The sequence below is a fragment of the Neolamprologus multifasciatus genome, chromosome 14 (genome assembly GCF_963576455.1).
Source record: "Neolamprologus multifasciatus chromosome 14, fNeoMul1.2, whole genome shotgun sequence".
Taxonomy (NCBI): domain Eukaryota; kingdom Metazoa; phylum Chordata; class Actinopteri; order Cichliformes; family Cichlidae; genus Neolamprologus; species Neolamprologus multifasciatus.
In genome coordinates, this window is record NC_140452.1 from 32902247 (window position 1) to 32919643 (window position 17397).

Sequence of the window (17397 nt, forward strand, 5' to 3'; positions counted from 1 at the left end):
ATATAAACACAGAAAACACAGACACATTTACCAACAGCAAACCTCTGGCGGTCCTTTATGGATACCACAGTGTGCCGTGTGGGTGTGTGGCTGAGGGGGGACTGGAATGTAAAATAAATGCTTGATGTCTGATTCAATTACTTGTTTAGTCCATTTAAATGCACTTTCATTGTGCTATATGCCCAGCATTTGTTACAGTATCTAGGTATGCCTGTGTTTGTGTGTCTCTGTGTGTGCGCTTGTCCCCTCCTGCTGTTCTGTCCAGCCTCTAGCTGATTGATGATCTTCACTCCCACGGGGTCAGCAGGGTCACGACCTCCCACTTTTGACCCCCCTACTGAGATATTCTCTCTCTCTCTCTCTCTCTCTCTCACACACACACACACTTACACACACACAAACAAGGAAACAGATGGCCTTGGGACAATTTCCTCACCTTTCTGTCACAAACAGTCTCTATCTCATCACATCCGCAGAAGTTCATTGATTTTAACAAATGTAAGCAAAAAGAAAGAAAAACATCAGAGCCAAATGCTTCAGATTCGCATGCTTACTGTATTTCATCAAAAACAACAGATAAGCCACTCAGGACTTTGATACACAGCGCCTCAAGAAATGGGTTTCATCATGTAGCAATATCACACCCTAGTGACACTTAATGGTTATGACAACTGAGGAATACTTCAAAAACAAAACTCAGCTAAAAAACAAACAAAAAAACCCCGAAAAACATTTTATTTTACTAGCACCATTTAAAAATTAATCAGTGAGAAATGGCTGTTAAGAACACAAACCTCTAAAAACTCAATCAGCCTAAACATCGGAAATGTTCAGCACAAGTCCAAAATAAAGACATAAGAGGAAAATCTCGAAAAGCACAACACATAAATACACAGCCTCTGTGCTATGAGATTGTTATAGATGGACAGCAAAGGGGCTGAGAACAGGAGGGAGGAAATGGAAGATGATGAGCAGGAGAAGGAGGAGGCGGAGGACAGATTATTAACTATGTCTTATCAGCTTCAGACGAGGGTGATAAGGGCTGATCGGGTTATAACGTGATCTGATCAGGACGTTCCTTTCTCCAGCTTCTCCTGGGCAGCTGTCTTTAGCCAGTTAGCCACGTGTTTTTCAATCTCCTGAGAGGTGGAAAGATGAGAAAGAAAGGCAGACATACATTAAGGTTTTCATGTTTTTAATGCTACAACTGCTTGAGGATTGTTACCACACTATACCGCAAAGCAAAGGTGCTTCCTGTGTTAGTATGTGGTTTAAAAGGCTAGTTTTGATATGGGATGCCTGCAATGTGTGATTTGCAAGAGTGCCGTAAGCACTTGATTTGTGATTGTGCACCACCAAGCAGCACTTAAGTGGTTGTTTTGTGCACTATGATATATAAATCACAACTAACTTGAGATTTATAGATTATATATCTATATATATGCAGGACAAAATCCACAATACTGTATAAAAATGCATTCCAGCATTTAACTGACACTTTCACAGTATAGTTTATTGTATCACGAGGCAGTATTTTACAACTCTGACAGTTATTAAAGCTGGAATTACCTCATTTCTCTTTAAAAGAGACAAGGCACGCTCTGGAAATATATGGTGTAAATGCTGCAATGTAATTAACCAGCAATGTGCAGTTGCATATATTTGACTAGAGATTGCATCATCTTTGTTGTTAACTCATATCAGATGTTCTACTTCTGAGGTTTGGAAGTTTAATTTAAGTTCAAAAATAGCCAAAACTTTAGGCAAAATGCACTGATTTTAATTTTACTTTAAAATGTGGGCATTGTGGATTTTGTCCTCTGTTTCTTAGGCTGAAATAACGTCAGGATAGGATCTGTTTACTCTTCAAGCGCACCTCTGTGCAGTTTTAAGACAGACATGGAAAGAGAGGAAAATATGCTTTAAAGGATTACAGCACTGACTGATGTGTGAAGCTGCTCTGAAAAATGCTTTTCAGATTGAAAACTTCTCAGTGAGGCGTGGGTACCTGTCTGGCTTTCGTGAGCGAGCTGCGGTCTGTGACTCTTCTACTCGACATGTCAGCGCAGTGAGCAGTGTCCTCAATGAAAATTGTCTGGGCCTCCTCTCCTTCCTCAGTCCCGTCCTGCACCACCGACAGCGTCTTCCACGGGTCGATTCCTCCTGTGGCAGTGATAAAAAAAAGTCTTCAACAGTCAAGAAAGTGCTGCTGGTTATCTAAATATGTAAGAAAAGGCGGTGTTCTCTGTCTCGCCTTGTATTTTCTCTGTAAATGTGCTGACTTTGTCTGTAGTAAACCCACTCTCACCATTAACATAAAGGATGCTGTGTGTGTGTGGGTTGTCTCCTCCGAAGTAAGTGTTTGTGAAGGCGATGCGAGCAGGCAGGGAATGCTGGGAAATACCAAACAGCGTGGTACAGAGCTTAGTCTGATCCTGCAGGGTCAACATCCCAGAGAAAGGACAAGTGGCGTCCTCACAAGTCTGGTCTACAAACACGAAAAGAAAAAAATCACCGTATGATAAAGAAGTGTTAGTGTATGTGTGTGTGTACATGTCTACATGACTTTGTGAGGACAGAAAATTGGCGTGCCAATACTCGTGGGGGACAACAGTCACTTATGGGGACAAGATGCCCATCTCCACAAGATTGAAGGCATTTTCCAGGCTCAAAATGCTGTTTTAGTGTCAGGGTTACAATTAGGTTATGGTTAGGTTTAGGCTAAGGGTTAGGCATTCATTTTTTGATGGTTAGAGTACGCAGCTAGGGAAAGCATTATGTTAATTAGATGTCCTCGCTAATATATGAAAACAAGTGTCTGTGTGTGTTTGTGTTGTACAGAAGCCAAATTCAGTGCATGTCTGGTAGGTCCACTGTCTCTCTCCTCTTCTGCCGGCATGGACTGACGTGTCCATCAGATCCTTCATTGATTTCTCATAGGAGATGTCCAAACACGGCTCCTTACTGGTGAATCGGTAAATCTGTCAAGTGCAGAAACACATGCAAAGAGACAAAAAAGAAAAGAAACAAAACTAGTAGACAGATGTTGTGGGAGTTGCATAAAGGTAAAGGCATAAAGGAATCACAAATGCTTGCACTGCTTGTTTTTAGCTCTGAGAGGGACAGCAGACATACAGGAAAATGGCTCAACAGTGACATCTGGTGGCCACATATCGACATGTAAAGGGGGAGAAGGAGCCCGCTCTGTTCTCCATACCTGTGAGAGTTTAACAAGGCGGTTGTAGGCTTCCATCTCATCCTGATATTCCTGGCTGCTGTTGGTCATTATGCCACAGAGCTCATTTATTGACATGAGCACCCCCTCTTCATTGTACTGCACTGCTCCCATGAAAATGTCGGCCAAGCTTTGCATCAGCTCAATCTAAAGTAAAGGAATATGTGATTGTCCACTTGCATAAAAACTGGAAAGAGATGGATACAAATAAAGGAAAGAAATAAAGAGAAAGAAAACTGGATTAAATGAGGAAAAATATCGATTGCCAACTAGGAGACTACGTGGAAATAAGTTGAAAAGTACACTAATATTTGAAGCCCAGTGTTAAAATAAGAGAGCAAAATAGATTTAGTGAGCAAATTTAATGCTTAAACTAATGAACATACAGTAAATAACTTGTTAACTTTAGATGATAAATATTAAAAAGTGAATGATATTAATGGAAAGTTAAAAGTACTAAATAAATGGTAACAAGAGATTAACATGAAAAGTTGAATCTGTGTACAGTGTTTGTTAACCAGCCTAAACACTTTGACAGCCCACACGCAGTCAATACAAGTAGGTGAATAATTAAGCCCACTTTATGTATACTACTACTTAAAAAACTCTTTCATTTGACCTGGACTGTGAAAGCAGGGCTAGGTCTAAAAAGAGAGCTTTCCCAGGGATCTGGAGAAGCCATGAACTGCTGTGGCCAGCAGTTTAGTGGCCACATTATATTGAATGTGAAAAGTAAAGGCTTGCATCCTCTTTCAGTTCAGGTTTTACATATCGGGGTATTATCAGGACATTATTTGCTTCCTGAGAAAGCTTCTTTCTCTTTATCTGTGTGACAGATCAGATAACGTTTGGTTGAAAATGGGTTATGAAATATGAAAGTGATCCCAAGCACAGCAGCAAATCTACAACAGAATAGTTGAAAAAGAAAATAATCAAAGTGCTGGAATGGACCGCTGGTCCAATTGAAATGCTATGGTGGGACCTTAAGAGGGCTGTGCATAAATAAATGCCTGCAAACGTCAAACAACTGAATCATCATTGCAAAGAAGAGTGGGCCACACTTCCACCAGAACAATGTGAGAGCTTGATAAAGACATACAGTAAACAGACATTTCAAGTTACTGCTGCTAAAAGTGGTTCTGCAAGCTAATAAATCATGGTGTGTGCTCTACACACTGCTTCTGCTTTTTGGAGTTAGCTTTTGTTGTTGTTGTTGTTTTTCATTTCTGTTTTCTGGCCTCAGAAAGGATCATGCTAGTACACACAGAACACCTAATGGCCAACACGGCGGTCCACAAGAAGAACTGTTGACAATACACGGTTTAAGTTCCAGTTTTTGAACCTCATGTCATGACTCCCATTTTGAGCCCCTCTTCAGTAAAGTCTGGACTCAGTAACCCATAGCTCTATATTAGTCAGGCAATGTCATGGTCCTGAGTCTGCCGACTCAGTGTTTTGTGTTTCTTTATGCTTTTGTTTATTCTGAGTATGTATTCTGTTATGATTTGTTAGGTTTCTGTTGTGTGCCTGCCCTGGTCCCACTGTCTGCTTGTGAATCTGTCTGTTTAGTTCAGTGTCGTGTCTGGTTCTCTGTGTCTGAGTTTCCTGTTTTATTCTGAAGGTCCCCGTCTCATGTGAGTGTGTTCAGCTTACGTTTCCCCTGTCCCGTCAGCTCCGATTTCTCCCAGGTGTGTTGCCCTCCTGTCTCTCATCCCCTGATTACCGGTGTGTGTATTTAAGCCCTGTGTGTTTGCCTGCCTGTTGCCGGTTCGTCTGTGTTCCACAGTGTTCAGTTCCTCCGTCTGCGTCTCTCTGCCCCGCACTCTGTTTCTTATGCTCTCAGGTTTGTCATTTAGTTTTCCCAGTTTAGGTTTCTCCAGTCGTTTGTCATTCCTCACCGCCTGTTCTGTCACTGCCACTTCTGTAAATAAACGTCACTCTCATCACCAGCCAACTGCCTGCATTTTGCATCTGTTTCCTCCTTCACCACACGGCTCGCCCCGGCAGCCGTGACAGGCAAATGAATAATTTTGAATTAACCTCCACATTTGTTTAAATATATTTAGCAAGAGAGCAACACTCTATACTGGACAAGTACCATATTATGTTTTGCAGTGAAGGTCTAGCAACTACAGCTTTGGCATTTTACCATCAAGTTGAACTTTGCAATAAAATGCAATAATATACCTTACAGTTGTCCTATGTTTATCACAGAAAGACTGTAGACAGGTTTAAAATAAAGCTGTGCTTTCTTTTTCATGTGATTGCAAAGGTTCAAACAGCTTATTACCAGCATACAGTGGGGAAAAAAAGTTATCACAAAAAAGTGTATATTTAATTTTTTTAAAAAAGCAAAAAAATGAACAGAACTGCGTGAACAAGAGCTTGGTGTCCATCAAAGCATGTCATCACCTGATCATACGGATCCTTGGGGATTTGACAGCATCCAAAGTCTGAGGCTACCTGGTTGATATTTCCACTCATCAGTGCTTCTTTCACTGCAGCAAACGCTTCACGCACTTTAGACAGACACTGCAGGAAGTGGATGGTGTGAAGTTAACAGACAAAAGTAACAGACTAAAATCTAATCCCTGACACATGATGCACAGATGGTGGCAGACTTCTCACCTTCTCTGAGCCACCAACTGCCTCATTCAACAGGCTCAAGCCAACAACCTGAAATAGAGGAAAGGCAGATATGTGATTCAAAAGGAAATGAACTTCAGTAGACACCTTAGTTGTTTGGAGGGATGTAGGTACAACAGAGGAACCTAAGGTCAAGTCCTGATTATGGAGGAACTTTTGTGGTGTACTGACATCAGAAGGGAAAAACTGGACTTGATCACAGTTACTTCTTTGATGGTGAAAAACACATTCAGCCCATAAGAGTCAGCGATGAAAACACAAAGAAATCAATAATAATTAAATGAATGGTGATATTAAATCCTGTGACCATGGTTTGTGTCGTATTACGTTGTTATACTCAGAAAAGTCCAGCTTTGCCTTGACTGGAGCAGAGGAGGCCACAGCTCCATACACCAGATTGGGAAACTGCAGTACAGAGCGAGAGAAGACACACAAAAACAATTAATATATTTCTGTTGATTTTACATGATTTTTGTAAAACATAAAGATCAATGTTAACAACCCGATAATCTATACATGTCTTTATATCCAACACTTAACATGTAACATTCCTCTCCACGTCACTGTCCAAAGACACACCGTTACACTACATGACTCCACTTAATATGGTGACTGAGCTTGGTTTAGCTCCTTGCTTTTGCTATACAGGGACTAATGCAGCAGTCAAAACCATACTTGAAAGTGGCTTCATCCTCAGATGTTCTAAAATAATTTCCTAAAATCTTCTTTACCAAACACCACTTAAACACTTCCTCTTTCTTTGGGAATGAATTCACGGAGAGCTGCATGCAGGCTATGAAGAGTGGAAGCAGCAATCGATGTACTTCTATATACAGCGCTGAATATATGCGCCTTCCTGATTTCAAATTCGAATTCAAATTCAAATTTTATTTGTCACACACACACAACCATACACAGTATGACATGGGGGTGAAATGCTTGTAGCTGAACAATGCCCGACCATTAAATGACAGAAAAAAGTTTTACAGTATTTACAATTTACAGGTTACTACAAAATTTACAAATTAACTTAGAAATTTACAGTAAAAAATGTGCAAATAGCAGAAAGAGGTTATAAAGATTATAAATTATAGGAAATGTGTGGTGGTGCGTGTGGTGATGTGTGGGAGACTCCAGTCCTACACCTGGTAGGACTTTTCTTGTTTCTTTTGCATATTTCTCACATTTGCAAGTGTCACATCATCAAACAAATTCTAATATTAAACAAAGATAACCAGAGTAAATACAAAATTGCAGTTTTGAATATTTATTTATTGATTAAGTGCTTTTAAGAAGTAGTTTTTTTTTAGTGTATTAAAAGCTATCCAGACCTACATGATCCTCTTTTTAAAAAGTAATTGCCCACTAAAACTAATAACTGGTTGTGACACCTTTGGCAGCAAGAACTGCAATCATATGTTTTTGATAACTAATAATATGAGTCTTTCACATCACTTTGGAGGAACTGGAGGATTTTTGAGCATGAACGGCCTCTTTAAGTCATGCCAAACATCATGAGTCTGGACTTTGACTAGGCCACTCCAAACCCTGACGGCCAGACATTCTCCTTCAGGATTTTCTGGTAAAGTCCAGAATTCATGGTTTGGTGAGCTCCCCCCCCCCCCCCCCCCTTATTACCTGAAATCACTATTTTAAATACTGCATTTTGTATGTACTCTGCTTATATTTGGCTAATATTAAAATATGTTTGATTATCTAAAATATGCAATTCAACATGTGAAAGATATGTTAAAAAATCTGGAAGTGGGAAACACTTTTTCATAATGTAGTTGATTTTAGTCTTTTTATGGGATTTACTAACAAAACCATAGAGGTAGCATAGTAACGTCATGACCTCAGAAAGGGTACTGATTAACTCTTTGTCTAGAAAATCATTGCACAAGAGTAACCACAAATATTCACTTAAAGAATCATCTTCTTTTAGTTTGTGGACTTGAAAATGTAAGTAACAAAAAAGCAAGTGATACATTCATATAGTAAGATGAGAATCAGTACTTTCTTATCTCCTCCTCAGGGTATAAACAGAAGAGCATCTATGAATTATTGCCTGTCTACAGTTCTTCGGAAACAAATGACTCACACTGTGTCTTTCCCTAAACCAGATCTTTCCTATCAGTATGAAATACAAATATGTTGCTCTGATCTGTTTTTGTAAAATGATATAGAACAAAAAATATCTCAGTCACAGTATCAGGAAGAAGAAGTGTTGTTCCAGAAGAATAAGCTCTAAAATCTTCCTCTGTCTTTTATAGGATTGATTTTTAAAGATTGTGAGGTGCTGTATTTTAAAGTTTGAAGCCTTATGCATCTTTGAATGCTTCCATATGTAAACCATGTCCTGTACCTTTCCTCTGAACCAGGCTGATAGAGCTCCAGAGTATGAGCCTCCGAAGCTGATCCATGTGTTTCTGTGCGTCAGATTGAAGTTTTGGCTGATGTACTGGTGGAATGCAGCCAGGTCAGCAAGTCTGAATGAAAAGAAACAAATTACAAAAAATAAAGTGCACATGCATCTAAACAGGTCTGCACAAAAGTCACGAAGACAAATGCAATCAGATAGATGAAACGACAGAGAGATACTTGGAATCAAATGTACAATATTACATTAGATTTGCCTGACTTACAAATAAAATTACTGATAGTCTATGTCCTAATGAATTCTAAGATAGACAGGTGTGCATTCATATGCAGGAAAAATGCGATGGGAAAGATACACATTTGCATGATGAACACCCACACACACACCCACCCACCCACCCACACACACACACACACACACACACACACACACTGGTAGAGAGTCAGCACTAACGCCTGCTGGCTGCTTAGGTCTGCCAGGTTCTCTGTTTTGAGGCCATCAGGGTTAATGCTGTCACCATAGAAACGATGCTCCAGAGCCAGAAGTAGAGCACCGTGCTCTTCAGCCATGTCACTATGGTGACCTGGGAAAACATGTTCAAAGCAGATAAGATTCATTGTGAAGCAAGCCCTAAATTTTTTTTAGAGATGCAGGTACGGTACACGAGAGGCTTAAAAGTGAGTATAACTTTAAAAAGTTACAAAGTGTGATGTGTCCAGCTACACTGTTAAAGTCCTTAACAGACTGATGACGTAAGAGACTCAGCTTATAACAAAACTTACAAAATGTTGATTTATTTTCGATGGTAGTTAAACTACCCAATTACCAGCATGTTTCACAAATTTCTTCGACCAGTTTTCAAAAAGGTCTTAAAAGTCTTTCCCCACATTAATATTCATCTTGATAACAACAGATAATAAGATCGTATCTACAGACTCACACACGGCCTGCATATGTAGGCTGCTTATACACGCACATGTACACAAAATCCACACACATACAAATAAGGGAAACCCTGAATTGGAGCAGCACACATGCACAGCTTTCCACTCTGCATTCCTGGAAGAACTCTACTTGTTTTGCCCCCTTGCAACAGCAACAAAATATTAAAAACAATAACCAGAAAAAAAAGGGATGTTCAGGGGTAATGCACTTATTCAGACTTCATAATTGTTTTCTTTCTATATTAATAAATCAAAAGAAACTGCTCATAAGTTTGTCTGAGCAAAAATATGGAAACTATTAAGTGGTAACTAATGACTATTTGCACTATTGATCAATTTTATACAAACAAGATGATGCAGTTTAATAAATAAAAGTTTATAATATTCAATCACATAGAACCACGATGTACTGTAGATACAAAACTATGGTAAATATACACTAACTGGACACAAAATGTAGAAATCTAATAAAAGACATACAGAGATGCATTGATTATAACATGATTCCTAGAAAATATGAATAATTATGAAATTCTAATTAACTGAAATAGCTGCAGCTCTGTGCTTTTTTACGAACTTTGACCTTTACCGTGAAAGATTTAAGGTCTGTAATTAATTTGATTTCAGGTGGAAGTGTGCTTATAGATAACAGGCTTTTACGGAGAATGCTGATCTTCTCCATATTGCTGTGATATTTTACACTTCCTGTTCACTATTCTCCTAACGATTCTTCTTCTCTTTGGTCATTTCTTGAAAGAGGCTCTGGGGCTAGACTGTTTGACATTTGAAGACTAATTTCAGAAAACACAAATGAATGAACTCTCAATATATGTTTATATATATATATATATATATATATATATATATATATATATATATATATATATATATATATATATATATAATATAAAATATGACAGTGGTGCCATCAGAAAGGCTTTTCATCTATAATCTTCTTGATATATGAATGGTGACAGTGATGATTGAGCCTGTACTGCCATAAAATGTGAAAAACAAGAAAATATCAAAATGATAGTGTTGAATTAGCTGTGAAAATAAGTATAATTTCTTGTCAACCATCATTTTGGCTTTGTGCTTAGAAAAATCCTAAATTATCTAAACTATTATCAAAATAATGAACTAATGATTTATAAAAACCAACATCTACATGTAGCTAATAGCTGTAGCCATTCAAATACAGCCTCCTCCCTGACCTTGCTGGACCTATTAATCACTTTCCTTATTTTCTGTCATAAATGCACTGTGACTGCTGTCTGTGCTCATATTAAACATGGCCGGTGTTTATAAAAATTAGGTCAGTGTATAAGTTGTAGTAATCGCTGTGAGGATAAAGCTCACAGGCTTCTGACTGATCTAAATCCTCAGTATTAGACATTTTTTCTGTGATTGGATCTGTATGATGTCATAGAGAAGGGATAACTGTAATAAAAAGTATGCATTTTATTTATATACACCTGTCAAGACACTCAATGATAAAAGCAATTAAATAACAAAATCACAGTATGGACAAACTGACAAACTGACTGAATTAAACATCAGTGCTTCATAAAATTAAAATTAAACAGAAAAAGCAAGTTTAAAAAAAGTCTGTTTTAAGGCTTGCTTTAAAGATAGGGAGAGAATCAGTGTCGCAAATGTGGAGAGAGTTACAAAGACAAGGGGCCAATCGGCTGAAAGCCCATGGTGGTGAGGCGAGCAGATCAGGAAGATGTTAGAGAACGTGAGGGCGTGGCAATGTGCAGAGTATTAGTGACATGGGATATCACTAATATGACGATCTCTGCCACACACTTTCTGGCTATATGAGTACAGAAGCTCTGCTTACCAGCTTTTCAAGTATTCTGTTTATGTGGGGAAGCCAATCAGAAGAAAGGTTGCTTATAGGAAAAATGGACGAAAAGGGGAAGGGAGGAGGAGTTCAAAGAGCTTGCAAAGTGACTCTATTAATATATAATAGGTCTTGTCCTTGTTAAACAACAATCTACGTAATATTAATGATTAGCGATCTACTGTATATTACAAAAATGTTCTACAGCATATTTTTAGCAGTAAAGTATGATAACAGGTGAATTTAGTATAGATGCACTGTTTCTGTGTTTTTTAAAATTATAACCCAGTACCAACATCTACTTTTTCCTATGTCTCCTATAGACGCTTCTCTGGGGGATTATGGGTACTTACAAAACAAGTTTTAGGGTACAAAAAAGACAAAACACAGATATACTCGCAGATAAGCATCACTTTACCTCCAAAGTCTGATTCTTAATTCATTATTTTGCCAGTTCTTTGAGTGTTTTGAACACTGATTTCATATGCGTGTCTGATCTGTGAAAGGCACAAACAGGTGACGATATGTGCTGTATTTTACACTACCTGTCAGAACATCATACTCAACGAGGGGCCCTTCTCCCCCAATGTAGAGAAACACCGGGCCATCAGGATGCTGCCAGTATGCCTCATTCACAAAGAACCTCTGGAGGACATTGAGAAAAGTACAAGAAGAAAGACATGCTTTATTTATGCTCGCCCAAACCGGCAGCAGTGCACATTCAAGGACTTACTCTGAGTAATCCTTTACTTGATGCTGGAGTGGGCAAATTTGCACATTGGCAGCCTCAAATGACTCCATGAGCTAAATGAGGCTGAACATTTCAGTTCAAGCTGTCAGGAAACGCCACCCTGTCGCTCCCTGCTGAATCAGGAGTGATGAAAAAGGTTAATCTAGTCTACATTTCTCTGAAAGAACCGCTCACTCTCTGCTTCTTAAGAACCACAGCAACTCAGTTTAGCTCTTGTCTCCACAACAAAGTGAAAGCAGCAGGGTTCAGTGGGACGGGACACTTGCTCTGCTGCACGCAGCCTATTTTGCGATTTGAGCTGACGGGGCATCTGTTTTATCAGCGTCACTGCAATCCAAGCAGTCTTCAGAAATATCACACGATGGCATCTTCTCCAGTGCTTTAAATAAATTATGGCCTCCTTTTGGTTCACAGGATCTGACTGATGGAAGAGTTCTCTTATCATTAACATAGATTTTCAAAGACCTCTCAAACATCAAGCCTTTAATTATCAGCACCATGCACTCACACTGGAGAGGTCTGTGCCCAGAAGTGAAATGTAAATTTAGAGTCATATTTAAAAAGTAGAAAATATATCGTCCATATTTAGCCAAGCTAACATTTGATTCTCTTTGATGCAATGCCTACAGATAAGATAAGACGATATACTGAAATAACATCAAAAACTAACATTTTGTAATATTCTTCATTATGTTTTTTTTTAAAAATCCCTAATAACATAACCACACCATTTCAAATCCAAAATATTAAAAAAAGGGGACGAGATGCTCCTAAGGGAGTGACAGGCAGACTCTATCTTTGATCAAATCTCTGGCATGCTGTATTATTTTGTCTCTTTAAATGTCATGCCACAGTTGGAAGAAGCTCTCTGAGGCCTTCAAAGACAAGCTCGAGCTTATTAGTCTAACAGAGAATAAAAAATGATTTCTAAATTTCAAACAAAGCAAACAAAACTTGAAGTTGGTCTGGACTTGGACTGGCTGCTTCAGCAAATTCAGCGCGAGAAAAGACAACCTGAAATAGAAATTCTCAAGAACCACAAAATATTATCAGAGAACCTGTAAATAACTCTTGCAAATGGTGATACCTAAAAATGCAAATTTTACACATACAAAGCAGGCGTCTGAAGGGAAATGTGTGTGCTGCATACTAAAAATAGCATCTTGGGAGAAGAACCAAGTATGAAGCACTGTGGTAGAAATGTTCTTCTGCATCAAGTCAACGAGTGCTTGAAAATAATAAGATAGTTTATCTGAAGGTTTGAGATGAACCTTTTGTAATGATAAAGACTTTAAACACGCTGCCAAATTCAGTGAAAAACTCAGATGTAAATCCAAGTGGGAATCAAAGATGTCAAAAAAGTCATTACAAAACACCTGTAAGAAGTTATTTTTGCTAGAGCAATAGCAAAATTTCCTTTTCCCACATATGATTATTTAATATATTTTTCAGTTACATAAAAGTTTTGTTGTTTTTTAAAAAAAAATCTCATTAAGTCTTTTTCTTTTAGCTGCCTTTAAGTGAATAACCTTTACGTGCAGGCAGGGGTGTGAAGCATTAAAGCATTGCTCAGTGTTCCTCTACCTGAGGGAAGGTGTTGCTATTTTGTTGGTTGAAATGGTCCAGGGGCTGGACAATCCAACCCTCCTTCACGTGGTGGAGAGGCTGATGAAGACTGACTGTGAGCTTCAGGAGAAGCTGCTTGTTTTTCTGAAGCTGGTTGTCACGTGCACGCCTCTTGATCATCCTCAGAATCTGTCCTGTTAGCAAAAAACAACAAACAAAAAAAACATAGGACAGAAAAACAACTGTGAAACTGCTTAAATGAATGAATCTAAACTTGAATAGTTTGTAATCTAAATCATAAGCTAAACATAATTTATGCAAAATAATGGAGAACCGTCTTAGCTCTGTTGGCCAGATCAGTGATATGAACAGGTGAACCATATTTTGTTATATCTAAACAACTGATTGATCCTCATGTGATTGAAGATGATGAATGAATCTAAATTTGTCTGTCATGGACTGCCCAGCATGGGACCATCTTGACAGAGACAGAACAAAAGGCAGAAACATCCAAAAAAAAAAAAAGAGCTTTGAATGACATTCAAGAAGTCTGGAGAAATATTCCTGAAGACTACTTAAAGAAATTATAAAAACGTTTGACCAAGAGGGTTCAAGCTGTGTTGAATTGGAAAAAACCCTGTTTTTGCCTTATATACTATATTGTATACATTTTAAACATTTTAATAAGCAGTTATTTCGTAATTCCCTAGGAAATTATGAAGCAATAAGGAATTGGTCAAGGCCTGTGCACAGTACTTTGTATCAAGATCTAAAGTATCACATTTAGTGGAATTTTCATTAACTCACCAGAATAAACAAAGTTTAAAAGTAGCAGAGGAAGGAGACAGCGCAATGTTAAGAAATTCATCTTAAATTCTATATCCACTCTGTAACACACAAGACGTCACTCTGTGGGTCCCATATATAGTCCCTGAAGGGCTCCTGTGTGTGTGACTGTGTGTGTGTGTGTGCACTAATAAAATTGCTCAGCAGAAATGAGCATCAGCCTCGTCCTGTAATTAGACCTCTCTGCTTTGTAACAGCTTTTTTTTGAATGGTTGAGTTACAAAGGGCAGTTTTCAACTTTTTGCAGCTTCCTGAGTAGTGAGAGATACTATCCTATCTCCACACAGAGGCTCAGTTCATATCTATCTATCTATCTATCTATCTATCTATCTATCTATCTATCTATCTATCTATCTATCTATCTATCTATCTATCTATCTATCTATCTATCTATCTATCTATCTATCTATCTATCTATCTATCTATCTATCTATCTATCTCAAATATTATGGAATGACACCGTTACATTCAGGATGTGTACAACGTTGATATATCTGCCAATGCAAACTACTCACCAAGAGGTAGTGACACTCTTACCTGTGCGTAAGAGTCTCACTACCTAAAGAGTTTCTCCTTTCCTGCAATATACCTAAAGTATAATTCAAATTACTTACAGTATAATTATTTCTTCTTCACACTAAAAACTTGTATCTATCAGTAAATATTTGTAGGTAAATACAAATTATACTTTAATTTTAGAACAAATACTATATTATATTATAGTTCTACCAGAATTTCAAATTAAGTCTAATAGATTTTGTATTAATTGAGTCCGAATGGGCCATGTTCAGCGTCGCCATTGTCGAAGCTGCTGCATTGAGCTGCGGCCGCAAGGTGGTTGGTGCCTGCCGTGGTGGTAATCCCCGAACCAAATGGTGGACACCAGAGGTGAAGGGAGCCACCAGACTGAAGAAGGAGTCCTATCGGGCTTGGTTAGCCTGTGGGACTCCGGAGGCAGCCGACAGGTATCGACAGGCCAAGCGGAATGCGGCTCGGGCAGTGGCTGATGCAAAAACTCGGGTGTGGGAGGAGTTCGGAGAGGCCATGGAAAAAGACTTTCGGACTGCCTCGAAGAGATTCTGGCAAACCGTCAGGCGTCTCAGGAGGGGAAAGCGGTGCTCTACCTGCACTGTGTACAGTGCTGGCGGAGCGCTGCTGACGTCGACTGAGAAAATTGTCAGGCGGTGGAAGGAATACTTCGAGGACCTCCTTAATCCCACTGACGCGTCTTCCGAGGAGGAAGCAGAGTCTGGGGATGAGGGGAATGACCCGCCAATTTCTGGGGGCGAGGTCACTGAGGCAGTTAAACAACTTCTTGGTGGCAGAGCCCCTGGTGTTGATGAGGTCCGCCCCGAGTTCCTGAAGGCTCTGGATGTTGTAGGGCTGTCTTGGTTGACACGCCTCTGCAATGTTGCGTGGAGATCAGGGGCAGTACCCCTGGACTGGCAGACCGGGGTGGTGGTCCCCATCTTTAAGAAGGGGGACCGGAGGGTGTGTTCCAACTACAGGGGGATCACACTCCTCAGCCTCCCTGGGAAAGTCTATGCCAGGGTGCTGGAAAGGAGAGTTCGTCCGCTAGTCGAACCTCGGATACAGGAGGAACAATGCGGTTTTCGTCCTGGTCGCGGAACACTGGACCAGCTCTTCATCCTCTCGAGGATACTTGGGGGTGCATGGGAGTTTGCCCAACCAGTCTACATGTGTTTTGTGGACTTGGAGAAGGCATTCGACCGTGTCCCTCGGGGTGTCCTGTGGGAGGTGTTGCGGGAGTATGGGGTGTCTGGCCCATTGCTACGGGCCATTCGATCCCTATACAACCGTTGCAAGAGCTTGGTTCGCATTGCCGGCAATAAGTCGGACTCGTTCCCGGTGGGTGATGGGCTCCGCCAGGGCTGCCCTTTGTCACCGGTTCTGTTCATAATTTTTATGGACAGGATTTCTAGGCGCAGCCAAGTGGCGGAGGGCTTTCGCTTTGGTGGCCTCAGAATCTCATCTCTTATTTTTGCGGATGATGTGGTTCTGTTGGCTTCATCGGGTGAGGGCCTCCAGCTCGCACTGGAGCGGTTCGCAGCCAAGTGTGAAGCAGCAGGAATGAGGATCAGCACCTCCAAATCTGAGGCCATGGTTCTCAGCCGGAAAAGGGTGGAGTGCCCACTCCGGGTCGGGGATGAGTTCCTGCCCCAAGTGGAGGAGTTCAAGTATCTCGGGGTCCTGTTCGCGAGTGATGGGAGAAGGGAGCCGGAGATCGACAGACGGATTGGGGCTGCAGCTGCAGTAATGCAGACGCTGCACCGGTCCGTCGTGGTGAAGAGGGAGCTGAGTGTAAAAGCGAAGCTCTCAATTTACCGGTCGATCTACGTCCCTACCCTCACCTATGGCCACGAGCTGTGGGTAGTGACTGAAAGAACGAGATCGCGGATACAAGCGGCGGAAATGAGCTTCCTCCGAAGGGTGGCTGGCCTCTCCCTTAGAGATAGGGTGAGAAGTTCAGCCATCCGGGAGGGGCTCAGAGTAGAGCCGCTGCTGCTCCACATCGAAAGGAGCCAGCTGAGGTGGTTTGGGCATCTGACAAGGATGCCCCCTGGGCGCCTCCTGGGTGAGGTGTTCCAGGCATGTCCCACCGGGAGGAGGCCCCGGGGCAGACCCAGGACACGCTGGAGAGATTATATCTCTCGGCTGGCCTGGGAACGCCTTGGTGTTCCCCCGGATAAGCTGGAGGAGGTGGCTGGGGAGAGGGAGGTCTGGGCCTATTTGCTTAGGCTGCTGCCCCCGCGACCCGGCCTCGGATAAAAGCGGATGAAGATGGATGGATGGATGGATTTTGTATTACAGTCTTTTCTGTTACAGTTTTTCTCAGTTGCTTTGGTGCATTTCTCACAACAGAATTAAACTTTGCACAATAGTTAGTTCAACCTCCACAACATGTAGTCGCTTTGGCACAACCTTGTGGCAAATGCCTTTGGACATGAAGCAGTTGAGTAAGTACAAATATCTAAAGAATGGTCACTTTTGACTTGCTATTCATCACTATCTCCTTGCTTTTATCATGAATGTCACAATTATTTATACTTGTACCGGCTGAATAGTCATTGTCCTTACAACTAATAGTCTTCATTTCATTGCTTGTGTCAGTGCACTCAAAATTGTTGAACATCTTGTCAAACAATTTGTACACCCATT

At 40.4% G+C, this 17397-nt stretch overlaps 1 protein-coding gene across 1 annotated transcript; it reads right to left on the reverse strand.

Annotated features, from left to right (window-relative positions):
* Window positions 1-398: 398 nt before the first annotated feature.
* On the reverse strand, window positions 399-14780 carry prss16 (serine protease 16). Its single transcript, XM_085131656.1, has 13 exons — window positions 14179-14780; window positions 13390-13565; window positions 11600-11699; window positions 8715-8844; window positions 8247-8370; window positions 6209-6286; window positions 5864-5911; window positions 5648-5767; window positions 3218-3382; window positions 2840-2981; window positions 2309-2488; window positions 2009-2163; window positions 399-1139 (listed from the first exon to the last, which is right to left on the reverse strand). Exons 1-13 carry the CDS (start codon window positions 14237-14239, stop codon window positions 1068-1070), a joined length of 1551 nt encoding a protein of 516 aa, XP_084987782.1. The 5' UTR covers window positions 14240-14780; the 3' UTR covers window positions 399-1067.
* Between the last annotated feature and the right edge of the window lie 2617 nt (window positions 14781-17397).